This window comes from Mobula birostris, chromosome 17 (assembly GCF_030028105.1).
Source record: "Mobula birostris isolate sMobBir1 chromosome 17, sMobBir1.hap1, whole genome shotgun sequence".
Lineage (NCBI taxonomy): Eukaryota > Metazoa > Chordata > Chondrichthyes > Myliobatiformes > Myliobatidae > Mobula > Mobula birostris.
The window spans coordinates 62,938,909-62,962,518 of NC_092386.1; the positions used below are offsets into that span (position 1 = coordinate 62,938,909).

The 23,610-nt window shown below is 41.3% G+C and overlaps 1 protein-coding gene across 2 annotated transcripts in view; it reads left to right on the forward strand.

Moving 5' to 3' along the window:
• The window catches only part of mllt3 (MLLT3 super elongation complex subunit), a 118,339-nt gene that overhangs the window by 79,867 nt on the left and 14,862 nt on the right, over positions 1 to 23,610 (forward strand). For both annotated transcript variants that reach the window (XM_072281791.1, XM_072281792.1), the window contains exons 6-7: positions 14,388 to 14,457; positions 20,087 to 20,210. In XM_072281791.1, coding sequence (XP_072137892.1) covers positions 14,388 to 14,457; positions 20,087 to 20,210 — 194 coding nt within the window. The remainder of the gene's footprint in view (positions 1 to 14,387; positions 14,458 to 20,086; positions 20,211 to 23,610) is intronic.

The following is a 23,610-nucleotide window of genomic DNA, read 5'->3' on the forward strand; positions in this document are numbered from 1 at the left end:
AAATAAGCAATAAGTATTGAGAACATGAGATGAAGGGACCTTGAAAGCCAGTCCATAGGTTGTGGGAGCAGGTCGTTGCTGGAGTGAGTGAAGTTATCCCCTCTGGTTCAAGAGCCTAATGGTTGAGGGGTAATAACTGTCCCTGAATCTGGTGGCAAGAGTCCTGAGGCTACTGTACCTCCTGCAGCAACACACATACACAAAGTGCTGGAGGAACTCAGCAGGTCAGGCAGCATCTGTGGAAATGAATAAACAGTTGACGATTTGGTCTGAGACCCTTCTTTAAGACTGGAAAGGAAGGAGAAGACACCGGCATTAAAAAAATAAGTGGGGAGAGAGGAAGGAGAATAGCTGGAAGGTGATAGGTGAAGCCAGTTGGGTGTGAAAGGACTGAAGAGGAAGGAATCTGATAGGAGATTGGATCATAGGGGAAAGGGAAGGAGGAAGGCACTGGGGGCGGGGGTGTGAGGTGATAGGCAGGTGAGAAGGGATAACAAACAAGAGTGTGGAATAGAAGAGGAGGGAAAATTATTTACCAGAAGGAGAAATTGATAGTCATGTCATCAGATTGGAGGCTACCCAGACACTCTGAGGGTGGCTTCATCTTGGCACAAGAGGTGGCCTTAGACCAACATATCAGAATGGAAGTAGGAATCTGAATTAACATGTTTGGCTCCAGGAAGTTCCGCTTTTGGTGGATGGAGCGGAGGTTCTGAATGAAGTGATTTCCCCCAATTTAATGGCCACCTTTCCGCAGCTGGGAAAGACAAGAGTGTGGTGGGGGTGTTTGATGGATGCTGCTCTCCTGGGACGCAGCTCAGTGTAGATGTGCTCAATGGTGGGGAGGACTTTACCCATGATGGACTAAGGTGTATCTACTACTTTTTGTAGGATTTTCAGTTCAAGGGCATTGATAGTCCCATATCAAGCTGTGTTGCAACCAGTCAATATACTGTCCTCCGTACACCAATGGAAGTTTGTCAAAGGTTTAGATATCATGCCGACTCTTCACAATTTTCCAAGGAAACAGAGGTATTACTGTGCTTTCTTTGTATTTGCACTTGTATGCTGGGTCCAGGACAGATCCCCTGAAGTAACGCCAAGGAATTTAAAGTTGCTGACCTTTAATCCCCCGACAAGGTCTGGCTCATGGACCTCTGGTTTCTTCCTCCTGAAGTCAGTAATCAGCTCCTTGGTTATTCACCAAGTGATACATTAAAATAAAATCACTTCTAACCTATTTACAACATTGACTTTCCTTTTTGTGTTGTATAATTGGTTTCTTTCCTAGTTTTTGAGGGATCCCTCACTGATATCCTTTCTCTAATAGGATGCCCAGCAACGTAGACAGTATTGGAGCATTAAGTCAAGCACTGATCAGAACAAATCTTCAATCACTCATTTGAGTGAAACTCTTATAAAGGCTTGAAACTCTTGATGCTATTTCTATTAGTTTTAATTTATTTTTTCATTAGTTTTCTCATGAAACTCTGAATTCTAAATGTCTTTTGCATCTATCGTCAAATTTTTAAAGATGGTCGTTGGCCAGGTAATTTTTTTTCTGATTCCTCATTGGCATATTTTCTGATGTATCAATTTATAATTCTGCAATGTAACTTACAAATATTCGTAAGTGTGTTATGTCTGTGCTGCTTTTAGCTTGTTCTTCTGTTAATTTTCCTGGAATAAGTACATTCTGAAAACCTTGTGTAATATCTGACCAGTTTGAACTACTTGATTTTTAAGCTGTAGAGGGAAATCTTCATCCGTGATGAGAATTCCACGCTGTTTCCATTGCAAATATCACTCTACTTTGCCTGTTCCCTGAAGTATTTCATAACGCTCATTATTTGTTTTGTTTTAAGCCTTTTCTTTCTTCTTGGTTTCTGTCTCTTGCATTGAGTTGATAGGCTGTACACTGGATACATGAGTAGTTTGAAATACTCCATCATCTAAAATATGCTGGAAAGATTGACTTTTTTTACACTAAAAAATTATGAGCATAATTAAAATTGTTTTTATTGTGCAATACTTTTTCCACCTATGCTTTTTAGTTGGTGCCCAGATCTCCCAATCTACAAGTCAGAAGTACAGTGAATTGTGATTCATTGAGCCATCAGTTAACTGGGGCAGCAGCTCATTTGGGACAACTCTTAAAGAACAGGAAGTAATCAAGAAAATAGCCAGGATTCCCACTAGTTGTGACAGGAGATATTGCCAGTTTCTAAATGTCAGTTGTATGCACTTGCATGGCCATTAGCCATGCTTTGAGCTAACAGTTTTTAAACAGCATCAGTTGCGTGTGTTTGTTTCCCAAAAGCAGTGATTTTTGGTGCTGATAGTTGGAGAGAAATAGACAGCAAGATAACTCAGAGCTGTTTGCTCACTGCAGTTTAAAACATTCAGACTTGGAGAAGCCAGAAATAGCTGGGAGTGAAAATTGAACTATTTGACTACTTCAAGTTAGGAACTACAAATAATTTGAAGGTATCAACAATCATCTGGAATGTTACGATGAAAGTGAAGATTTGAAGGATGCAGTCGTCGGCAACATTGTATGAAGGCAGTCCATTATCTGTACCAGGTTCCTGTGGTGATTTTGTTCATTTATAGTCAAAAGAATGCAGCAGTGTTCACTGGATGAATTCTCCCATTGATAACTATTGAGAATTACTACAGTTTAATAGTACTGTAGTAGTGGCAGTACAGTTTGTTCTGTAATACAGTTAAATACATAATTTGTTAGTGTGCCTTTTTTTAATGTCTTTATCTATTTCCATGAAACTTCAGCTAATTGGGACAGCCACTTAATTGGGCCAAAGTGCACTGGTCCAGATGTGTCCCAATTAACCAGAATCCACTGTATTAAATAACCCCATCAAAGCCTGTCTTGGGTTTCCAGATATGAAGTTTCCATTGAAGTATATACTCAATGACATCACTATTCAAAGGTAGTTTAAGCAATTGTTGTCAGTAGGGTGGGGATCAGTTGATGAGGGGGGGGAGTGCTTTGTACTTCGGTTCACCTGTGAACTGATGATTTTTGCAGAGCAGAGTTTTATCAATAAGCTTTTGTGTTTTTAAAATAAATTATTGAGTGGAAATAGGCATAGCCCCTGAGCAAAATATTGTATTTGTGCGTGCGGCAACAATTCTTAGCTTTGCAAAGTAATATTGATTAGCACTGCGAGATGATATTGATTAGCTCTGGGGAGAGGAATGTTACGAATGCTCTAAAAGTGGCAAAAAAAAGTGGAGAAGTTGGTAAGGAGGGTGTAGAGCGTTCTTGCCTTTATTGGTCAGGGTACTAAATATAAAAATAGTAAAATCATGTTGCAGCTATATAAAACTTTGGTTAGGCAACAACTGAGTATTGTGTGCCGTGCTGATTGCCGAACTCCCAGGATACGGAGATTGTAGAGTGCCTACGGGATGTATTTTTGGAGCAGCTTGTACAAGAGCCGACCAGGGAGGGATAAGGCTATTCTGGATTTAGTGTTGTGCAATGAACAGGATTTGATAAGTGATCTTGAAGTAAAGGAGCCATTAGGAGGTAGTGACCATAATATGATAAGTTTTTATCTGCAAGTTGAGAGGGATAAGGGCAGATCAGAAGTGTCAGTATTGCAGTTGAACAAAGGAGACTATGGAGCCATGAGGGAGGAGCTGGCCAAAGTTGACTGGTCGGATATCCTAGCAGAAAAGACAGTGGAACAGCAATGGCAGGTATTCTTGGGAATAATGCACAAGGTGCAAAATCAGTTCATCGCCCGGAGAAGGAAGGATTCAAAGGGGGGAAAGTGGCCACAGTGGTTGACAAAGGAAGTCAGAGATAGCATAGCATTAAAAAAAGTATAACAGAGCTAATGTGAGTGTGAAGACGGATGATTGGGAAATTTTTAAGGAGCAACAGAACTTAACTAAAAAGGCTATACGGGGAGAAAAAATGAGGTATGAACGCAAGCTAGCTAGGAATATAAAGGAGGATAGCAAAAGTTTTTTTAGGTATGTGAAGAGAAGGAAGATAGTTAAGAACAATGTTGGGCCCTTGAAGAATGAATTGGGAGAAATTGTTATGGGAAACAGAAGTGGCAGACGAATTTAATAAGTACTTTGAATCTGTCTTCACTAGGGAAGACACAAGCAATCTCCCAGATGTATGGCTGGGCCAAGGACATAGGGTAACAGAGGAACTGAAACAGATTGACATTAGGAAGGAAACGGTGATGAGTAGACTGATGGGACTGAAGGCTAACAAATCCCCAGGTCCAGATGGTCTACATCCTAGGGTACTAAAGGAGGTGGCTCTGGAAATTGCAGATGCATTGGTGATCATTTTCCAATGTTCCTTAGATTCAGGATCAGTTCCTGAGGATTGGCGAATGGCTAATGTTATCCCACTTTTTAAGAAAGGAGGGAGGGAGAAAACAGAGAACTATCTCCCTGTTAGCCTAACATCAGTAGTGGGGAAGATGCTAGAGTCCATTATTAAATATGAAATAGCGGCATATCTTGATAGCAGTGATAGGATTGGGCCGAGCCAGCATGGATTTACTAAGGGCAAATCATGCTTGACTAATCTATTGGAGTTTTTCGAGGATGTAACCAGGAAGATAGACGTGGGAGATCCAGTGGATGTGGTGTACCTTGACTTTCAGAAGGCATTTGATAAGATACCACATAGGAGATTGGTGGGTAAAATCAGAGCTCATGGCATTGGGAGGAGGATATTGACATGGATAGAAAACTGGTTGGCAGATAGAAAGCAAAGGGTAGCAGTAAATCGGTGTTTCTCGGAATGGCAAGTGGTGACTAGTGGGGTGCCACAGGGCTCGGTATTGGGACCACAGCTGTTTACGATTTACATCAATGATTTAGAGGAAGGCATTGTGAATAACATCAGCAAGTTTGCTGATGATACTAAGCTGGGTGGTAGTGTGACATGTGATGAGGATGTTAGGAGAATTCAAGGTGACTTGGATAGGCTGGGTGAGTGAGCAGAAACTTGGCAGATGGTGTTTGATGTGGATAAGTGCGAGATTATTCACTTTTGGGAGCAAGAACAGGAAGGCAGATTATTATCTGAACGGTGTGGAGTTAGGTAAAGGAGAAATACAAAGAGATCTAGGAGTACTTGTTCATCAGTCTCTGAAGGTGAATGAGCAAGTGCAGCAGACAGTGAAGAAGGCTAATGGAATGTTGGCCTTTATTACAAAGGGAATTGAGTACAAGAGCAAGGAAATCCTTTTGCATTTGTACAGGGCCCTGGTGAGACCTCACCTGGAGTATTGTGTGCGGTTTTGGTCTTCAGGGTTAAGGAAGAACATCCTGGCTGTGGAGGAGGTGCAGCGTAGGTTCACTAGGTTAATTCCTGGGATGTCCAGACTGTCTTACGCAGAGAGGTTAGAGAGACTGGGCTTGTACACACTGGAATTAAGGAGATTGAGGGGGGATCTGATTGAGACACATAAGATTATTAAGGGATTGGACAAGATAGAGGCAGGAAATATGTTCCAGATGCTGGGAGAGTCCAGTACCAGAGGGCATGGTTTAAGAATAAGGGGTAGGTCATTTAGGACAGAGTTGAGGAGGAACTTCTTCTCCCAGAGAGTTGTGGAGGTGTGGAACGCGCTGCCTCAGAAGGCAGTGGAGGCCAATTCTCTGGATGCTTTCAAGAAGGAGCTAGATAGGTATCTTATGGATAGGGGAATCAGGGGTTATGGGGACAAGGCAGGAACCGGGTATTGATAGTAGATGATTGGCCATGATCTCAGAATGGCGGTGCAGGCTCAAAGGGCTGAATGGTCTACTTCTGTACCTATTGTCTATTGTCTTATGACAGGAAGGATGTGGAGGCTTTAGAGGCAATAGAGCAGAGGTTCACCAAGATGTTACCTTGATTAGGAAGCATTAGCTGTAAGAAGAAGTTGGACAACATTTTTTTTTACTGAAGGGTCAGGGGATTGGGGGGTGAGGGTGGGTGTGACCTGATAGAAGTGTATGAAATTGAGAAGCATTGAAAAAGTAGATTATTAGTCTTTTTCCCCAGGATGGAAATTTCAAAAATTAGTGGGAGCAGGTTTAAGATGTGAGGGAAATGTAGAGGAGTTGTATGAGGCAAGCTTTTATTTTGAAACCAGAGTGGTAGGTGCCAACACCATTACCAGGGGAAGTGGCAGAAGCAATATGATAGCAATGTTTGAGGCATTTAAAAAGGAACAATCAGGGAATAGAGGGATATGGACCTTGTGGGCAATTGGTGTCAATTGGCACCATGGTTGGTACAAACATTACAGGCCAAATGATGTGTTCCTGTCCTGTACTTGGAACATCGTTAGAATATTTCCCTTGAATCAATTACTCAGAGACCTATGAGCCAAAATAATTTACCCCTCTACCCAACTTGTTCATTTTGTTTTGTGTAGTTTGAGAGACGAGTTGAAAAAGTCAGGACTTGAAATTGCTAAAAACCCGTGTTTTTTTTTTCCCCCCAATCTGAGCAAAGCTGAGGTTTCTCATAACCTCACTCTTCATTTGCTTAGAAACATTGACATTAAACGGGAATGGATCAGATGTTCTTGATAACTACTTCAGTTATGATGAGACAATTGAATTTAAAAAAAATAATCTTTCATGTGTGTGTTGAAATTAGTTTGGGTTACTTTCCATTTTCCTTACTGTTTGGCCTGTGTTCACTAATATTTTGTCTACCAATGTAGAAGTACTTCACTCCCCAATCAGCTCAAGTCTTTTGCATGCTTTGAAAGGGAGAATAACACTCTGCCTGAGCGAATACGCACAGTAACCCTGCGATCTCTGTTGTGGAGGTTGATGCCCAAACAGCCTTCAAGAGGATGAAGTCAGCCCACAGTGGCGTACCTGGCCAAGTACTGAAAACCGACTGACTGGGGTATTCAAGGACATCTGCAACATCTCACTGCTATGGTCTGCTTCAAAAGGACAGCAGTCTTAAAGGTGCCCAAGAGGAGCAGCATGAGCTGCCTCAATGACTGTCACCCAGTTACAATCATATTAAGTGCTTTGAGAGGCTGATCATGGCCAGCATTAACTGCTGCCTGAGCAAGGACTTGGACTCACTGCAGCACGTCTACAGCAAGCACAATCTCACTGGCTCTTCACACTTCTTTGGAGCACCTTGACAACTGCAAGCCGTACATCAGACTACTATTTATCAATTACAGTTTCAAAACCTGGATCTCTGCCACCTCTGCAGCCGGATCCTCAGCTTCCGTTTTGGGACGCCACAGCCACTGCAGATCAGTAATAGTACCTTCCTCTCACCCATAAACAACACAGGCAAACCTTCAGGGTGTGTGATCTACTCTCTTTACATTTGCGACTGTGTGGCTAAGAACAGTACAGATATGATCTATAAGTTTGCCTATGATACCACTATTGTTGGTAGACTCTCTGATGACGACGAGGAGATAGATCAGTTGGTTGAGTGCTGTTGCAATAACCTGGCGTTCAACATCAGCAAATCAAGGAACTGATTGTGGACTTTAGGAAAGGTAAGTAGGGAAAAGATGCACCAGTCCTCGTTAAGGGGTCAGAGTTGGAAAGAGTCTGTAACTTCAAGTTCCAGGGTGATAATATCTCTGAGGATGTGAGCTGGGCCCAGCATATCGATACGATCACGAAGAAGGCATATCAGTAAATCTACTTTATTAGGCATTTGAGGAGATTTGATACATCACCAAAGGCTCTTGCAAATTTGTATGGATGGTAGAGAGCATTCTGACCGGTTGGTTGGAGATTTTTCAGCTCGGTATGGAATTTCCATGCACAAAGACCACAAGAGGCTGCAGATAGCTGTAGACTCAGTCAGTTCTCTCACAGGCACAACTCTCCTCACTATCGAGGACATCTTCAGGAGGTGATGCGTCAAGAAGGTGGCATCCATTATTAAGGATTCTGTCCTCCTGGATGTGCCCTCTTCTCATTACTACCATTAGGCCAGGTGTACAGGAACCGAAATACCAACACTTAACAATTTAAGAACATCATCTTCCCTTCTCTCATCAGATTTCTGAACAATCCTTGAATGCCACCCTATTAATCCTTTTTGCACTTTTTTTTGTTATATATAGATTTTTGCACCTTTTGGACTGTACTGCTATCACAAAACAACAAATGTCATGCCATTTGTCATTTATAATAAATCTGATCTGAAGTAAAATTGTTGAGGAATACATTTTAGTTAAAGCTACATTGATACTTGAGTACTGAGCTAATTCTTAAACATCTGGGAAGACTTAATCCATTAGTGAATATGTCCTATGTAGTCTGAAATCCAGCTGTAGTCTGAAGAAATGAGACATGTGACGTGAAGTAGTTCTTTTCCCAGAGTGTATGTAGTATACTTAATCAGTTGTGTTATTTAATCTGTTGTCATATTCTACATAACTTGCGTCAATTATTGAATAAAACTAATTTTCATTTATTTGTGTGCTCCCTCTTGTCTTGCATGACTGACTGCCAATATTTCTTAACTTCCCTTTCCACCCCCCCCCCACCCGTACTGACAGTATAGGCAGCCAAAGCTGTCATTTTCCCAGTACCTCTTTACCTAACTACCTTTTCATGTTTTTTTCTGTCTGAGCAGCTTTCATCTACTTGTTACAGTAAGAGAGGAAATACTTTCTTTGTCTGAGATGACTGTTGATTTGGGCTTTGTGTCCTGTGAAATGGATTGACGCAAGGAAGTTATTCAGCTAGAACAGCAAGTTTAGAATGATCGGGTGATATTGTATCTTTATTCAGGTAGCTGCCTTAAAACACATTACTCCATGTATCAGAATCATAGGCATCAAGCTCCTGTGAACAAAGTTCTAATATATGATGAGCAGAAAATGGCTTAATGTAATTTTGTTCATAACATCTCTGGCTTGAGCATGGCACATTTACTGGTGATGGTACTTGGTGTATCATAATACATGATTTTTATTTTGCAATTATATCAATTCCTTTCAGTATGAAGTTTTCAGATACTTTGGCCGATACAATATTACTTGAAATGTACACTTAATTGGACCTTGTTTTCAGGATTCTTGGTGCACAAATGTGTTTTCTTTAAATGCAACCATCCTTATTTGTTTTTAAAAAAACAAGTAAGTGTCCGGAAGAGAGATAAGTGTTGGGTTCTGTTTTTATGAGTTCCTTAGTGGTGTGTGGCTAGCCAGAGCATGTTAGGGGATTGTGATTTATTGAAGACTCTTGAGCATGTGTTTACTGTCAGCTAGACACCCAGACAGACAACCAGGCTGTAAATTGCATTAACAAAAAACTTCAAAGTACATCTCTTTCTCCCCAGAAACCTATAGACTTAACTACGGTTTACCACCCTAGTTGGTCTTTTAGTAGCATTCTCCATCCGTTCACAATGGGCAGAGCTGGGTAATGGCCTACTTTATCACCATTGTACTCTGTGATAGCTTTTGATCACCTCAAGTGCATAATCCACCTTTCATGACGAGGCCCGTAGTTATAAAATGGAAGATCTTTCAATCTGTTTAGAGGGGCATTCATTTATTTACAGATGGACATAAATTAGCTCATTTCTCTTTCCTCTTTGCCCCTCAATTGTTGGAAGCATATAAAAAAGGGGGAAAAAAAGACTTTGTGAAGTAGTAACTGATTCCATAAAAGACCTCGGTCACTGAAGGAAGGAATAATCTTGCTTAAATAATCTTAAATGTTTTCAGTGTATTTGACCAGAAATCTTTGTGCACTTTATTGAACAGGATGTTCACTGAAATCTTTTGGAATTCTGGGTCCATTGTTAGTAGTCATAATCTGAATTAATTCCATTTAAAAGATTTAAGAAAATGTCAGAAGATGAGCCGTTGGCTAGCTTTAGTCACCAGGAAAGTGGCAAGGGAAAACCATGTCTTGGGATATGATAAATCGTGTAACAAGCCAGAAAACAGATAAACCAAAAAGGAGGCATGTATAGGACAGCAAAATAAGTATTTACTTTTTGTGGTACACTGCAACTTGTTTGGTGGGTGGTGGTGATACAAGGGAAGGAAGTGCTCCTTTGTTTCAGGGCTCCTTCGTGCTAATTCTGTTCTATGAACGAAATATTCAGCGATTAGTTACCACAGGGTAAGTGGTCAAATGCCCCAAGTAAATGACGCCATAAATAGCACAGCCTTTGGAATAACAGCTTGTAAAACTGTCAAGAAACACATTTAGTGCCAAAGATTGCCTCTGCTCTCCAGAGGTGTCAAAGCCAGCAAGATGCTAACCCCTTTTCATATATCGAATCAGTAGGACAGCTTTGTATTCTGAAAGAGAATGCCTGCTGAATTCGTAGTGGACCAGATTTTAGCATGGTTACTACTTGGGCTGATCTTCTTTCTTTTAAGTTTGGCCCATTTAAACAAAAATCATGTGTTTAGAGCAGCCAGAAAAATTAATGCCATTTAAATTGAGAAGGAAATGGAAATGAATGCTGCTTTTTTCCTATCTTATTCAAAAATAATTATCAAAATTTACAGCTTTGAGTTTAGGCTTTGCAAATTATTCGTCAACAAATAAATGATCATCTTATTTGTAATTGAAGTAAGGCGATGGAGTCTTTCTAAAGATGGGTATTTTGAAGAATCTTTTGTTACAGTCACTGGGTGAAGATGAATCCCTCTTTTGTCTTACATGCTATCTTGGTGCTTTTGTTTTTAACTTTTCTCGCTTTTGTTAGATTTACTTGTGATGTGGAGCACTTAGTTACATAATCAAATCCTGGTTTCTAAGCAGTCTACTTTGCACTGAGTTATGAATACCTTTGCTATATAAACTAACAGGATAGTTATTTTCATGAGCGTTGGATTAAGTTACTGCTTTATAAGCATTATTCGCAAGTTTAAACAGTGCATATTTTGGTGGAAAGTAAACAATTCCAAGTTGCCAGTGAAGATTTCAGATCATTGAGTATGCAGGACCCAACCAGACTTCGGTCATTCCTTTTAATTCCAGGTCCAGGAGGAGCAAAAATAAACATACCAACAGCACAGTTGTTTTATCCATTCTGATAGCTGCTTGACCACATCAGTCTGTTGCATTTGTTGTTTTCAAACTTCTTTATGTGTTTATTTCTTCTGTCTCCAAAATATACTGCATGAATTCAGCTGCAACTGCTGCTTTTTACTACTTACCAAATCTCTTGCATAAGTTGGAACACCTTTACCCACATCATGAATCCCCATTGCTCTATTTTCACCCCATTCTTTGAGGTAATTTTATCCTTTGGAAAAGAACCTGCTCCGTTGCATGTCTGTTCTTTCAATTCTTTCGTTCCTATTAAACAACTTGCTCCCAAACTTTACAATATTGACTCGTGTTATGAAAGGAAACGTTTTCCCAACCTCATATCCAATACTGTAGCTTTCTCTATTCCAAAAAAGTCAAGAGAAAATAATCTTTGATATTTAAGCGTATGCCTTTTTTTAACCAAGCTTACTTAGAAGCCTTGATGATTCAATCCAAGTTCACATTTCCTACTAATTAAGGCACATTCTCTTTTTCTTTCATTAGATTTACTTTCAGCCTTCCGTACATGTCTACTTTTTGTCCTCAGGGTTTACTACATTAATTTAAAGTAAGGTGCTATCTGTATGAAGCTGTTCAGATAAGGTCTACCTAACTTAGTACCTAGGTTGTGTAAGCTTCCTTATGGACTTCTATCTGCTGCAATTCAGAAGAGTGAGAAAGGACTTGGTCAAAACAATGATCTTGAGTATTGCCAGGATAGATGTTGTGGAGAGGATGTTTCCTCTTGACGGAGATTCTAGAAGTAGAAATCACTGAGTTTAGGGTCACTCACTTAAAGGCAGATGAAATACAGTCCTTCTTTCAAAGAGTTGTGCGTGTCTGGAATCCCAACGGGTGTTAGAAGCTATGTCTTTGAATGCTTAGAGTCAACAGGCAAGGAGATGAAAGGTTACCAAGGAGAGGTGGGAATGTGAGTTGAATTAACAATGATTATTGTTAAAATAGTGGCCTGGTGCTCGACATAATTTATGGGTTCATAACAATTACATTTAAATATATTTATGTTTTCAATCTTTTCTAGTGTTTGTGTTTTAATCTTTTTCATTTTCAATTTTTAAAATATATTTGATGCAAGCATCATGTGTTTGAGTAAACATGGGGAACTTGTTTAACCCTCTGAAGCATTTCTAGAGCCAGGGCTTTTACTTGTGGTGGCCCTTGTTAATTGGGAGCTGGCTTTGAAGTTGCACTGTGGGAAGAACTGGTAGTCTGAGAGCAGGCAGGAAGATGCTGTGTTTAGTGAGCCAGGACTGACTATGGCACTCTGTTGGACTTGGAGTTGCAACTGTAGGTGGTCTTGTCTTCTGCATAGACAGTCCCTCAGGGTCAAGGATGACTGACTTTCACATTGTTTCTGTAAGCTGCAAGGTGACTGATAAGACCAATGTGGGGAACTCATTGACATTTCAGGCAGATGGTTGGTTATTTTGTGAAATGGTCTACTCCATACAATCCCCGTATAGGGTTCTGATGCACCAGTTAAGTTTCCTGATGTATTCTCGATGTGGCCACTTCCATGTTGGACAGTCACTGGCCAGAGTTCCAGGGACCAATGGGGATGTTACATTTTTTTTTAATTTTGGATTTCAGTATGGGAATTTGAATGTTCTTCTGTACACCTTGTAAGACCTTTTCTATAAGAGACACAGTGCTCTAAGCTCTCATGGGAGTCTGTTGTTGGACATGCAACTAGCTGTTGTCTATGTTAGGCAGACTGTGAAAAATATGGCCTCATTATTGGAGATTTGTCCATGGAGAAGACACTGACATTGTTTCATTTAACATTCCAGTGAATTTGAAGGATTTTTGTAGCAACAACTTTAGTATCTTTCCAAAGTCTTGAGATACCAGCTGTAGGTAGTACAGTTCTTAATAGCAAGTATGAAGATGAATGATTTTGGTAGCTTTGTTCCATGTCTGAAGTTTTGATTTTCAAAAACTATTTTCCTCAATCGACCAAAGATTTTGATGAATCTTATCATGCTTGATTAAATTGGGAGGTAGTTTCCTAATTGTGGGAAGTGGTCCATCTTCAGTGTTTTGCTGTTGAGCAACAGTCTGATGTAATACAGTGTGCCAGTTATGAAACTGTCTTCATGAGCACAATGATGAATATTTTGAGTAATAAAACTGGTTCAATGTCTGCAATTTAAGTTGAGATTTAATGAGATTTACTCGGTACTGAAGAACTTTGTAGAAACTGAAAAGGATAATCATCATTGAATAGAGAGGGGAGGAAGATGTGACAAATTCTGGATGTATTTTTTTATAAAGTAATATTTCAAGTAAAAAGAAATATTGGCATCTCAAATTGGAATGTTGCTAGTAAGATGACGGCGCACTCGGATGCAGTGGCTTTTACGGGGCCAACTAAAGGAGTTATTGTCATTTTTTTAAAACTTTTTTTTTGCTCAAGACTCTTCTGGACATTACGAACTTAAAGTACTGCAGGTCTAACCCGTCAGCTAGTTGCTCATTGGTGGAGGAATTGAAGGAGCTGGACGGTGCGAACTGTGATCCTACTTCTGACAGAGAGGTGTTGGTGTGCAGTCTATCAGTGAGGGATTATCTTAGTCGATTTTGTGATCGCAAGACCCTGTTGGACATTGGTGTTGTGGAATGCCGCAAGCCCAGTTCATTGGTTTATCGGCGAGGGCGGATGGTCCAGAAGCTGCGTGACCGCAGTTGTAGCAAGGTCTAGGCCTCAAGCCATGGTGTTGTCTATTTGCACTCAGGGAGTGGCATTGGAGGTGGGTGCTCCACCAGAGTGTGGCACGGTATCTATACTGTGATTGGTGCTGCCCCCTAGTGTTCACTCAACAGAAGACAAGCTGTATTGTGTTTGCTGCAAAATTCTTGGACTCAGGACAATGGACTTTTTTTTTGTGTGACTGTATTTTACTACTATCTTGTCTGTGCTCACTATCTTCTATGTGCTATATGTACCTTGTGCTGTGTATGACTGTTGGTACTGTGTTTTGCTCCAGTGGAACGCAGTTTCATTTGGCTGTATGCATGAGTGTTCATGTATGGTTGAATGACAATTCAAGTTGTACTTGAACCTATTGCTACACTGTAAAACTGTACTTTGGTTATTTCTGGATATAGACAAATAATAATCTGTTTTTAATTATACTTTGGTTTTAATGATAACCTGTATTTGCATTTTAGTTTAAGAACTTCTAATTCTGTTCTGATTATATTTTCCAATAAGGCAGATACATGAGTACATAAGAGTCCAATAACTATTTGATTGCCACATTTGGTCTACTGCAACAATACTGACTGTTTTCTTCTTGTGTTTTTCCTTTAAGTCTCAACAGCCAAGTCCTGCTGATTCTAGTTCCAGTTCAAGTTTTACACCATCTCAAAACAATAGACAAGGTAAAGATTTGAAATGGTATCCATACATATTTTTAAATCTCTTGAAATTTTCTATTTTGTGTAGCTCTTTTTATCATCTCCATTAACTTTATGAAGATATTGAGATTGTCCTGGAGATCAATAAAGACTTCATTGTCGCCAGCTTCAGTGCCTTTCTCGTGACTCAGACCAGTCACGTTACTTCAGTATGCAAGATGGTGTCCAGCTGCAACGTTCATTGATGTTCTGACTCAAAGTTAGTTTTTTTTTCCCCCGTGGTTCATACTGATAGCTTTGGGGGCAGTACGGGGAGTTAGAGGTCAGCTTTAGGCTTATGGAAAGGAATGAGGGAGAGGTTAGAGGTCAGGGGTAGTAAATGAGCTGGGGTGGGAGCCGGGGTTCAGAGTGCTCCGTGGTTGCAGGTTAGAGATCCTGGAGGTCGAGCCAGCAGGTGCTGAGGAGGCCAGTGACCCCCCCCCCCCCCCCCCAGCTGATGAGTCCCAAATCAGAGGTCCAGGGGGGCAGTAGTGACCTCCCTCGGGTCGCCAAGGTCAAAGGTCTGCAATTCCTAGGCTGATCAAACTTGTGATCGGCGAGTCCTGGGTTTGATGCCCAGAGATTGGCAAAGTCTGGAGGGCAAAGAGGACAGTTGGAACGCGGTGTGTCCAAGGGTAGAAGCCCCAAGATTGAGGACCAAATTTGGCAGGTGCAGAGGTAGAGGCCGAAGGTTGAAGCTCCAGGGTCAGCTTGTCTGGAGGTAAATGGCCCCATGTCTGGAGAGTCCAAGTCCAAGGATTGGAGGCCTGGAGCCTGTCCTGAGGTTGGAGGTGGGTGAGTGGGTGGGTGGAGGTGTGCGTGTTTTTGGTGTTGTAGTCGCTGCTTGTGTTGTTCTGCTGAGCATTGTGGGAAAGCTGTGTTGACAACGGAATGTGTGGCAACACTTGTGGGCTCCTCCCTGCGCATCCTTGGTTGTGCTGGTTGTTAATGCACATGACATTTCACGGTATGTCTTGATGTACATGTGATAAATCTGAATCTAAAATTTCAGCTACCTCCAATTTCCCCTTTCCACCACCTTCATAATCTGGTCCCCCATTTCCAGAGATTAGGCCATTCTCAATCAGCATGCTACAGATTCTAGGTGTAACTTTGAATCCGGTTGTCTACATTAGATTGTTCTGCGATACCTCGTCTTGTTGAGCCTACCAGTATTTCTGCCCCCTTTCAGCTATATTTAGTTCACAATATATTGATTTTTTTTTGTGCTGGTGTACGTTAATTGCCATGTTTCATATTGACTAACACTTCCATCGTTCTTATTTTACTGAATTCTTAATATTTATAAAATTATGCCCTGACCCAACAGCCACCTTTTGCTTTCTAAGCATTGGGAGAAATCTAGAAGCCAGTGGTGTTCCTTGGGGCATGCTTTCAGGTGCTATTTGCCTCACGTCCGTTTTTCCATTCATGCTTGTTATTTTAAATCGTGACATTCTGCAGAGATGTGAATGCTTTTAGGAAGAGGAGGCAAGGCCTTGATGCCAACTTCAACTGCTTCACTTGATAGATGCCCAGCCGCACTCGATCATCTCCCGTGCCCCCTCTCACAACACTTGTCTCTTTCTCATTCCAGTTACCACAAGAATCTCCTTTTCAAGCATATTGTTTATAGTGCCTGGTATGGCTTGGTGGTTTTTGTCCATCTTATTCTGATTTTTGTATTCATCCACCTGTGCTTATGATTTTGTTATACTTACCAGCCTGTGGGGTATCTTCCACACTTTGATCTATCCCCTCTTGGCTCTAGTTTCCCCTCCCTTCTCCCTGTCAAATTTAAACCATTCCCAACAACAGCTTCAGTATTGCTTTCTGTGGATGTACCTAATAATTCCTGTGCTTGTCATTTTTGTCAATACCTAGTTAATTTTTTATATATATTAAAAGAATGTATATTTTTTGATGATGTATTTGTATGCATCTCATCAAATACTCTAGACGAGTTCTAAGTTGTTTCTTTCCAATGGTTATCTTAGCTTTACAAGACACTAATTTATCTTAACTTTAAAGGCCTTCCAGCTACTGTTGCATTTCTGTGCACCACATCCAGATGCAGTAATCACAGAATGGGAACAGCAGTTGTAACCAGGAATATACCAGCAATCACCGAGTCTAGAGGTTATGTGGCAAACATTTTCTCACCAATCGGGGTGACATAGTCAGTGCATGATTGAGTGTTGTTTCTGCCGAGTGCTGCCATTTATACTGGTCTGACTCGTTCTGATTGGTTGGCTGTCGCAGTGGCCGCTACTCTCTGCTGTGTCCTAGCCAACCAGATAGCTGAGTGATCTCTGCTGGCTGGTATCCCCGGTATCGGTCATTGTGAGTGTGGGTTCCTCGGGTGTCCGCAGCTCACCCCTCGACCCCAATTCCGCAGACATATAATTTCTAAATTGCGTCCAGTTGAAAATGCTTGTAATAGGGTCTTTCATTGAGAACTAAGCTTCAAAGGAATCTCTTGATTTCTTATTTTGTGCTTCTGCCAGGATTTTAGTAGTTTCCCAGGCAAACTTCTGCCCTTGATCTTCATGTAGTGAGATGAGTTACAGAGGCTTGTGTCTGCTTGCATCTAGCTGACGTTTGCGTAGTCCGGTGGGTAGTTTTCTTGTCTGTTGAGTAGGAGTTAAAAGGTTTGTCCAGGCGTGACACCTTTTGATGAAGTTTTTTGGATAGCCATTGCATGTGAATATTTTGAAAAGGTAAATGCAGACAAGAACAAGGCTACCATACATCAGGGAAATTTCTGAAATGACAGCAAGACTGCTCCAACCACACGGAATAATGGTAGCACATAAACCCAGCACAACTATCAGAATGCTCGGCTCGAGACCCAAAGATCCAACAGCCCGCGTGGAGAGAACAAATGTACTGTACCAAATCCAGTGTGGAGACTGCCCCAAACACCATGTGGGACAGTCAGGGAGAGAACGATGCACGAGACTACATGAACATCAGCTAGCTGTAAGTAGGCGCTATCCTCTGTCACTCATCTCAGTGCATGAAAACCAAGAAGGACACAAGTTCATCTGGGAATCTTAAAAAAAATAATTCTGGCAGAAACACAAAACAAGAAATCAAGGGAATTCTTAGAGGCTTGGTTCTCAGTGGAAGACTCTGTTAACTCTGTTGAATTGAGCACAGTTTTATGAACCAATGCATCTGCAGGGTCGGGGCTGAGGGGCGAGCTGCAGGCACCACAGGAACCAAAGCTCACAATGTCCAGGGATACAGGCCAGCAGAGATCACTCAGCTATCCTGTTGGCCAGGACCCAGTGGGAGCTAGCAGCCAGCACGACAGCCAACCAATCAGAACAACTGGTCGTACCAGTATAAATGTGTGCACTCAGCAGAAACGATGGACACTAAATTGCACACCGATGATGTCACTTTGACTGGTGATGAAACGTTTGCAACCTAACCTCCTGATTTTGCAAATAACCCTACAAACAAGCAGCCAACTCGAGCTACCAGCAATGGAAGACATTTGTTCTACATACTGAAAGTGTTGGTTTGTTTTCAGGGCAGGAAAAGTAAAAGCAGATACCAAATACTATACAAACTTGTAAGTTTTTGACAGAACAGATATGGAGGAATTACTTCATCTTTGATAATTGCTTAATGACTAACTTTCATGTTTTTAAAGTAATTAGCAAAGGAACTAAAGGGGAAATCAAGGAAATGTTTTCCCATTGAGAACTAGTGTGGTGTGAGATGGTCTGCTGCAATTGTGGAGGATTCAGGCTCAAAATCAACCTTCAAGAGGGATTAAAAAATTAATAGGAATCTGACTTTTGGAACAAAAAATGACATTGTGAATTCTTTACAAGTGCAGACACAGCCAATAGTGTAAGTGACAACCTCCTCTGCTTTAACACTAGATGGATTCAGGCAGTATGACATGTGCACATACCTTGGTCATTTCTCATTTGCTGCTGGTGGACCAAGTAAAACTTTGATTGAGTGAATGTTGACCAGGTTATCAAACTGGGGTCTAACAAGTTTGTTAGCTGACAGTGCAGCCAGGCATTCACCTGTCACTCAAACCCCAGACTTTGTTTACATCTATGGCATTGGGTTGCTATGACAGTTTGTTTCTGACTAGCTTGAAACAGAAGCGATCATGTGAATCTTTAAATGCTACTTATGCATTTTGTACACGCCACGTTTCAAAACGAGTAAAATGATTGGTGTGGAGATAAATGGTACAAGGATGGATTGCTGCGGTTCTCATTCCAGATCTGAAGGATGGCATACTGCTTTTTTTATTCTCAGTACATCAGTGTTTTAAATTTAGTGCTCAAGATATTCATCTCAGAATTTGGTTTATTATCATTGACAAAGAGTAAATGTAAGGCAGCAGTACAGTGCAATATTTAAAATGTACTATAAATTATGATTTTTATATAAAATGTGCAAAAAGCAAAAAATAGTGTTTGTGAGTTCATTGTCCATTCAGAAAGCTGGTGGAGGGAAAGATGCTGTTCCTAAAACATACTGTGTGCTCAAGGTCCTGTAACACCTCTCTGATCTTTGTGGCTATAAAATAAATTTAACTTGAATGATGCTTGTTATAAAGCTTTAAATATTTAAGCACTTGCATTGAATGCTGAACTCTAGTAACCAAATTGAGTTATTATGCATGCCGTGATGTGGGTCTGTGCATGACAGGTCTGACCTGTCTTGACCTGCCAATCATCAGACTAATGAGAAAAGAAGCAAAACAATTTACCTTTTGGCACTGAAGTTAATGATGGACTCTTATTATGCAAAGTGCATTGAACACATGTGAAATGACTTTAATTGTGTCACAAACCTTAACCTTTACCTAGGATTGCCTCTAGGTTAATTGCTGAGCTTTTAAATTTGATAAATGTAGTGCACAATAAACTATATTAAATTCAAATTTTTTTTCAATCTCAAAGCTTCCTGATAAAGTATTGCCAAATGATTTGCAAGGTTATAATAAGCAGCACACACAAAATGCTGGAGGAACTCAGCAGGCCTGGTAGCATCTATGAAAAAGAGTAAACGGTCGACGTTTTGGGTTGAGGCCCCTCATCAGGACATTGATGATCGGTCTCGGCCCAAAGCATAGAGTCCTGTTGAAGGGTCTCAGCCTGAAACGTCGACTGTACCCTTTTATTTCCAAAGATGCTGCCAGGCCTGCTGAGTTCCTCCAGCATTTTTTGTGTGTGTGTCTGTGTCTGTCTTGGATTTCCAGCATCTGCAGATTTTCTCTTGTTTGTGCAGGGTTATAATAACCAGTGCTCTGCTGCCTCTTGCTCTTGAATTAAGTAGCCTTGGTTGATTTTGTACACTTAATCCCCGAGCAACTTCCTGGAGCAGACACAACAAGGTAACAAGAATCTCTGATCTTGATCTCCAAAGGCTGACCTCCAGAAGAGGTGCACATGTGTTGTTATGAGTGTACACTGCCCCAGTGTTTTCCATGGTAAAGTGTCAACTTTGTTCTTTGTGCATGACAGTAACTGCAACAGTTTGTCTTCAGGTTGGAGTGAGGTGAAAGATCTGAATTGTTATCCATCTGCGAGTCTGGTTGTGAATTTCTTTTGTATTTTATCTTTTTGAACAGGTCCTCTGAGATCTATAATGGAAGATCTCCATTCTGAGGACAATGAGTCAGATGAAGATGAAAATGGAAACTTGTCTGATGTAGAGAGATCATTAAATTCTCACTGTGGAAGCAGAGGACACAGGTAGTATAGCAATGAAAAAATTAAACTCTGAATCTCTCATTTATCAATGTCTGTTCTTACATTTTTTTAAATAGAGGCCATTAGGTACATCAAATCAACACTGGCTCCTGAAGCAGTGCCATCAAAGCTAGTTCCCCAAATAGTGTAACCTATTCTCGTCAGCCTCCCCTTACCCACCTCAGCTGGTGATGATTAACGGTAGCCGATGAAACTGCTCACCAGCATGGCTTTGCGAAGTGGGAGGAAGCTTGAAACAGATTGTATCCTTATTGGAAGCCAGTTGGGTAGCTTGGGAAAAGGTAGGTCCATTCAGGATAAGGAAGGAATTTATACATAGGACCAGAACAAATAAACGAGGTCCTCAGTGATTAATTTGCATTGGTATTCACCAAGAAGGACATTGGATGGTGGAGGGGTCAGGAAAGGGTATGTTGATAACCTAGGGCATATCAGTACCAAGGAGGAGAAAGTATTGAGTGTCTTGAAAGGCAGTGGAGGTGGTTTCTTCCCCAGGCCTTGTTGGGAGCTATCCCAGGATACTGAGTAAAGCAAGGGAGGAGATTGCTGAAACCTTAATAGATCTTTAGCCATGAGTAAGATTCCAGAAGAGCCGGCTGGTGGCATAGTGGCATCAGCGCTGGACTTCGGAGCGAAGGCTCCCGAGTTCGAATCCAGCCAGCTCCCTCGTATGCTTTCCATCCGTGCTGGGTTGAGCGTCGAGTTAGCAACTCGGCCTCATAAAAATAAGAAAGCCTGCTAAAAAAAAACGCCATCATGACGGCGTCCTGATGACGCCACTCGGAGTTAAGGGCTTTATATAAGATTCCAGAAGTCTGGAGAATAACCAATGTTCCATTGTTTAAGAGCAGCAATGGGGGCAAACTGGGAATTTACAGGCCAGTGTGCCTTGCATCATTGGCAGGGAAATTATTAGAAAAGATTAGGAACAGGGTTTACCCTCATTTTAAAAAAATATGAACTTACTTGAGATAGACAGCATGGTTTTGTTCATGGGAGGTCCCCTCTCAATTTTTGAGACTTTTGAAGAAGTAACAATGATGATTGAGGTTATGTTTGTTAAAACTGCCCACGTGGATTTGAGTAAAGTATTTGACAAGGCCCCTCGTAGGCTGATACAGAAGATTAAAGCACATGATGAATTGGTATGTTGGGTACCAACTTGGCTTGGACATAGTGATAGTTGTTTCTTTGGCTGCAAGTCCATGATTAGTGGTGTTGCGCGAAGATCTCTGTACAAAACTCAAAATAAATCTGTTGTCCAAATACATGTATGTCACTATATACAATCCTGAGATTCATTTTCTTGTAGACATACTCAATATGTCTATAGAATAATAACCATAATAGAATCAATGAAAGATTGCACCAACTTGGGCATTCAACCAATGTGCAAGTACAAAAAGAGAAATAATAAATATCTACAACATGATTTGAAGAGCTCTTGAAAGTGAGCCCATTGGATATGACAACATTTCAATGATTGGGCAAGTGAAGTTTAGCGAGGTTATCCCATTTCATTCAAGAGCCTGATGGTTGAGGATTAATAACTGTTCCTGAATCTGGTGGTGAGAGTCCTGAGGCTCCTGTACCTTCCTAATGGCAGCAGTGTAAAGAGAGCATATCTTGGGTGGTGGAGGTCCCTGATGATGGCTGCTGTTTTCCTGTGACAGTGTTTCATGTAGATGTGGTCAGTGGTGGGAAGGGCTCTAGCTGTGATAGACTGGGCCACTTCCACTACTTTTTTGTAGGATTTTCCATTCAAGTGCATTGATATTTCCATACCAGACTGTGATGCAGCCAGTTAATCTACTCTCCACCACACATCTTTAGAAGTTTGTCAAAGTTTAGATGTTATGCTAAGTCTCTGCAAACTCCTAAGGAAGTGGAGGCGCTTCTGTACTTCATAATTGCAATTATATTGCTGGGCCCAGGGCAGGCCATTTGAAATAATAGCACCAAGGAATTTAAAGTGGATAACCCTTTTTAACTTCTGATCCTCCAATGGGGACTGGCTCATGCACCTCTGGTTTCCTTCCCCTGAGGTCAATAATCAGCTCCTTGGATTTGACATTGACTAAGAGGTTATTGTTATGTCTCCACTCAACTAGATTTTCAATCTCCCTCCTCTGTGCTGATTCACCACTGCCTTTGATTCAGCCTATGACGGTGGTGTCATCAGCAAACTTGAATATGGCATTGGAGCTGCACTTAGCCACACAGTCGTAAGTGTAAAGCAAGCAGAGCAGGGTGTAAGCACACAGCCTTGTGGTGCACCTGTGCTGATGGAGATTGTGGAGGAGATGCCAATCCAAACTGACTGGGGCTTGCAAGTGAGGAAACCTAGGAACCAATTGCATGAGGAGGTATTGAGACCCAGATCTTGAAATTTAATGAGTAACTTTAAGTGAAATGTAGTATTGACTGTTGAGCTGTAGCCAATAAAAAGCATCCTGATGTATGCATCTTGGCTGTCTAGATGTTTCAGGATTCAGATTGTATCCACTATGGACCTGTTGCTCTGGCAGGCAAATTGAAGCAGATCTAGGCTGCTTCTCAGGCAGGAGTTAAGGTTTTATCACCAACATCTCAAAGCACTTCATCATTGTGGATGTACAGTAAGTGCCACTGGACGATGGTTATTAAGGCAGGTCACCATGTTCTTCGGCTCCAGTATAATTGAAGCCTGCGTGAAGCAGGTGTGCATCTCAGACTGCTGAAGTCACAGTTTAAAAATCTCAGTGAACACTCCAGCCAGTTGATCAACACAGGTCTTTAGTACTTGGTCAAGTACTCTGTCTGGGCCAGATAGTCTTCTTAGGTTCACCCTCCTGAAGGTGGTTTGTTTGCATGTCATCCTCAGAGATTGAAATCATAGATCATTGCAGGCTGTGGGAATGATGGTTTCTCCATGTTTTGATGGTCAAAGTGAGCATAGAAGCCTATGTAATTTGATTTGACTTTATAAGAAGTGACGCTAGTCTGGAATTGCCTCTTTGCCTGTGAGATGGATTTCCAGAGATCGTATCTGGTGCTCTTGTAACTTCCTTGGTCTCCAGATTTGAATGCCTCTGATCTGGCTCGCTGCAGATTGTGGACCTCCTCGTTCATTCAGGACTTCTAGTTCAGATGACTGAATGATATTGTGGGGACACACTCGTCTACAACTGTTTTAATGAAGTCTGTTACAGCCATGGTACATTCTTTCTGATCCGCAGATGAGTCCTTGAACACGGCCCAGTCCACCAACTCAAGACAATCCCATAGCCACTCCTTGACTGCTGTGACTACCTCTTTGTTGTCCTTGTCTCTGGGGCTTTGCTCATTAGTCTCTGCCTCTATGCTGGTAGAAAAAGGACAGCCAAGTGATCAGATTTACTGA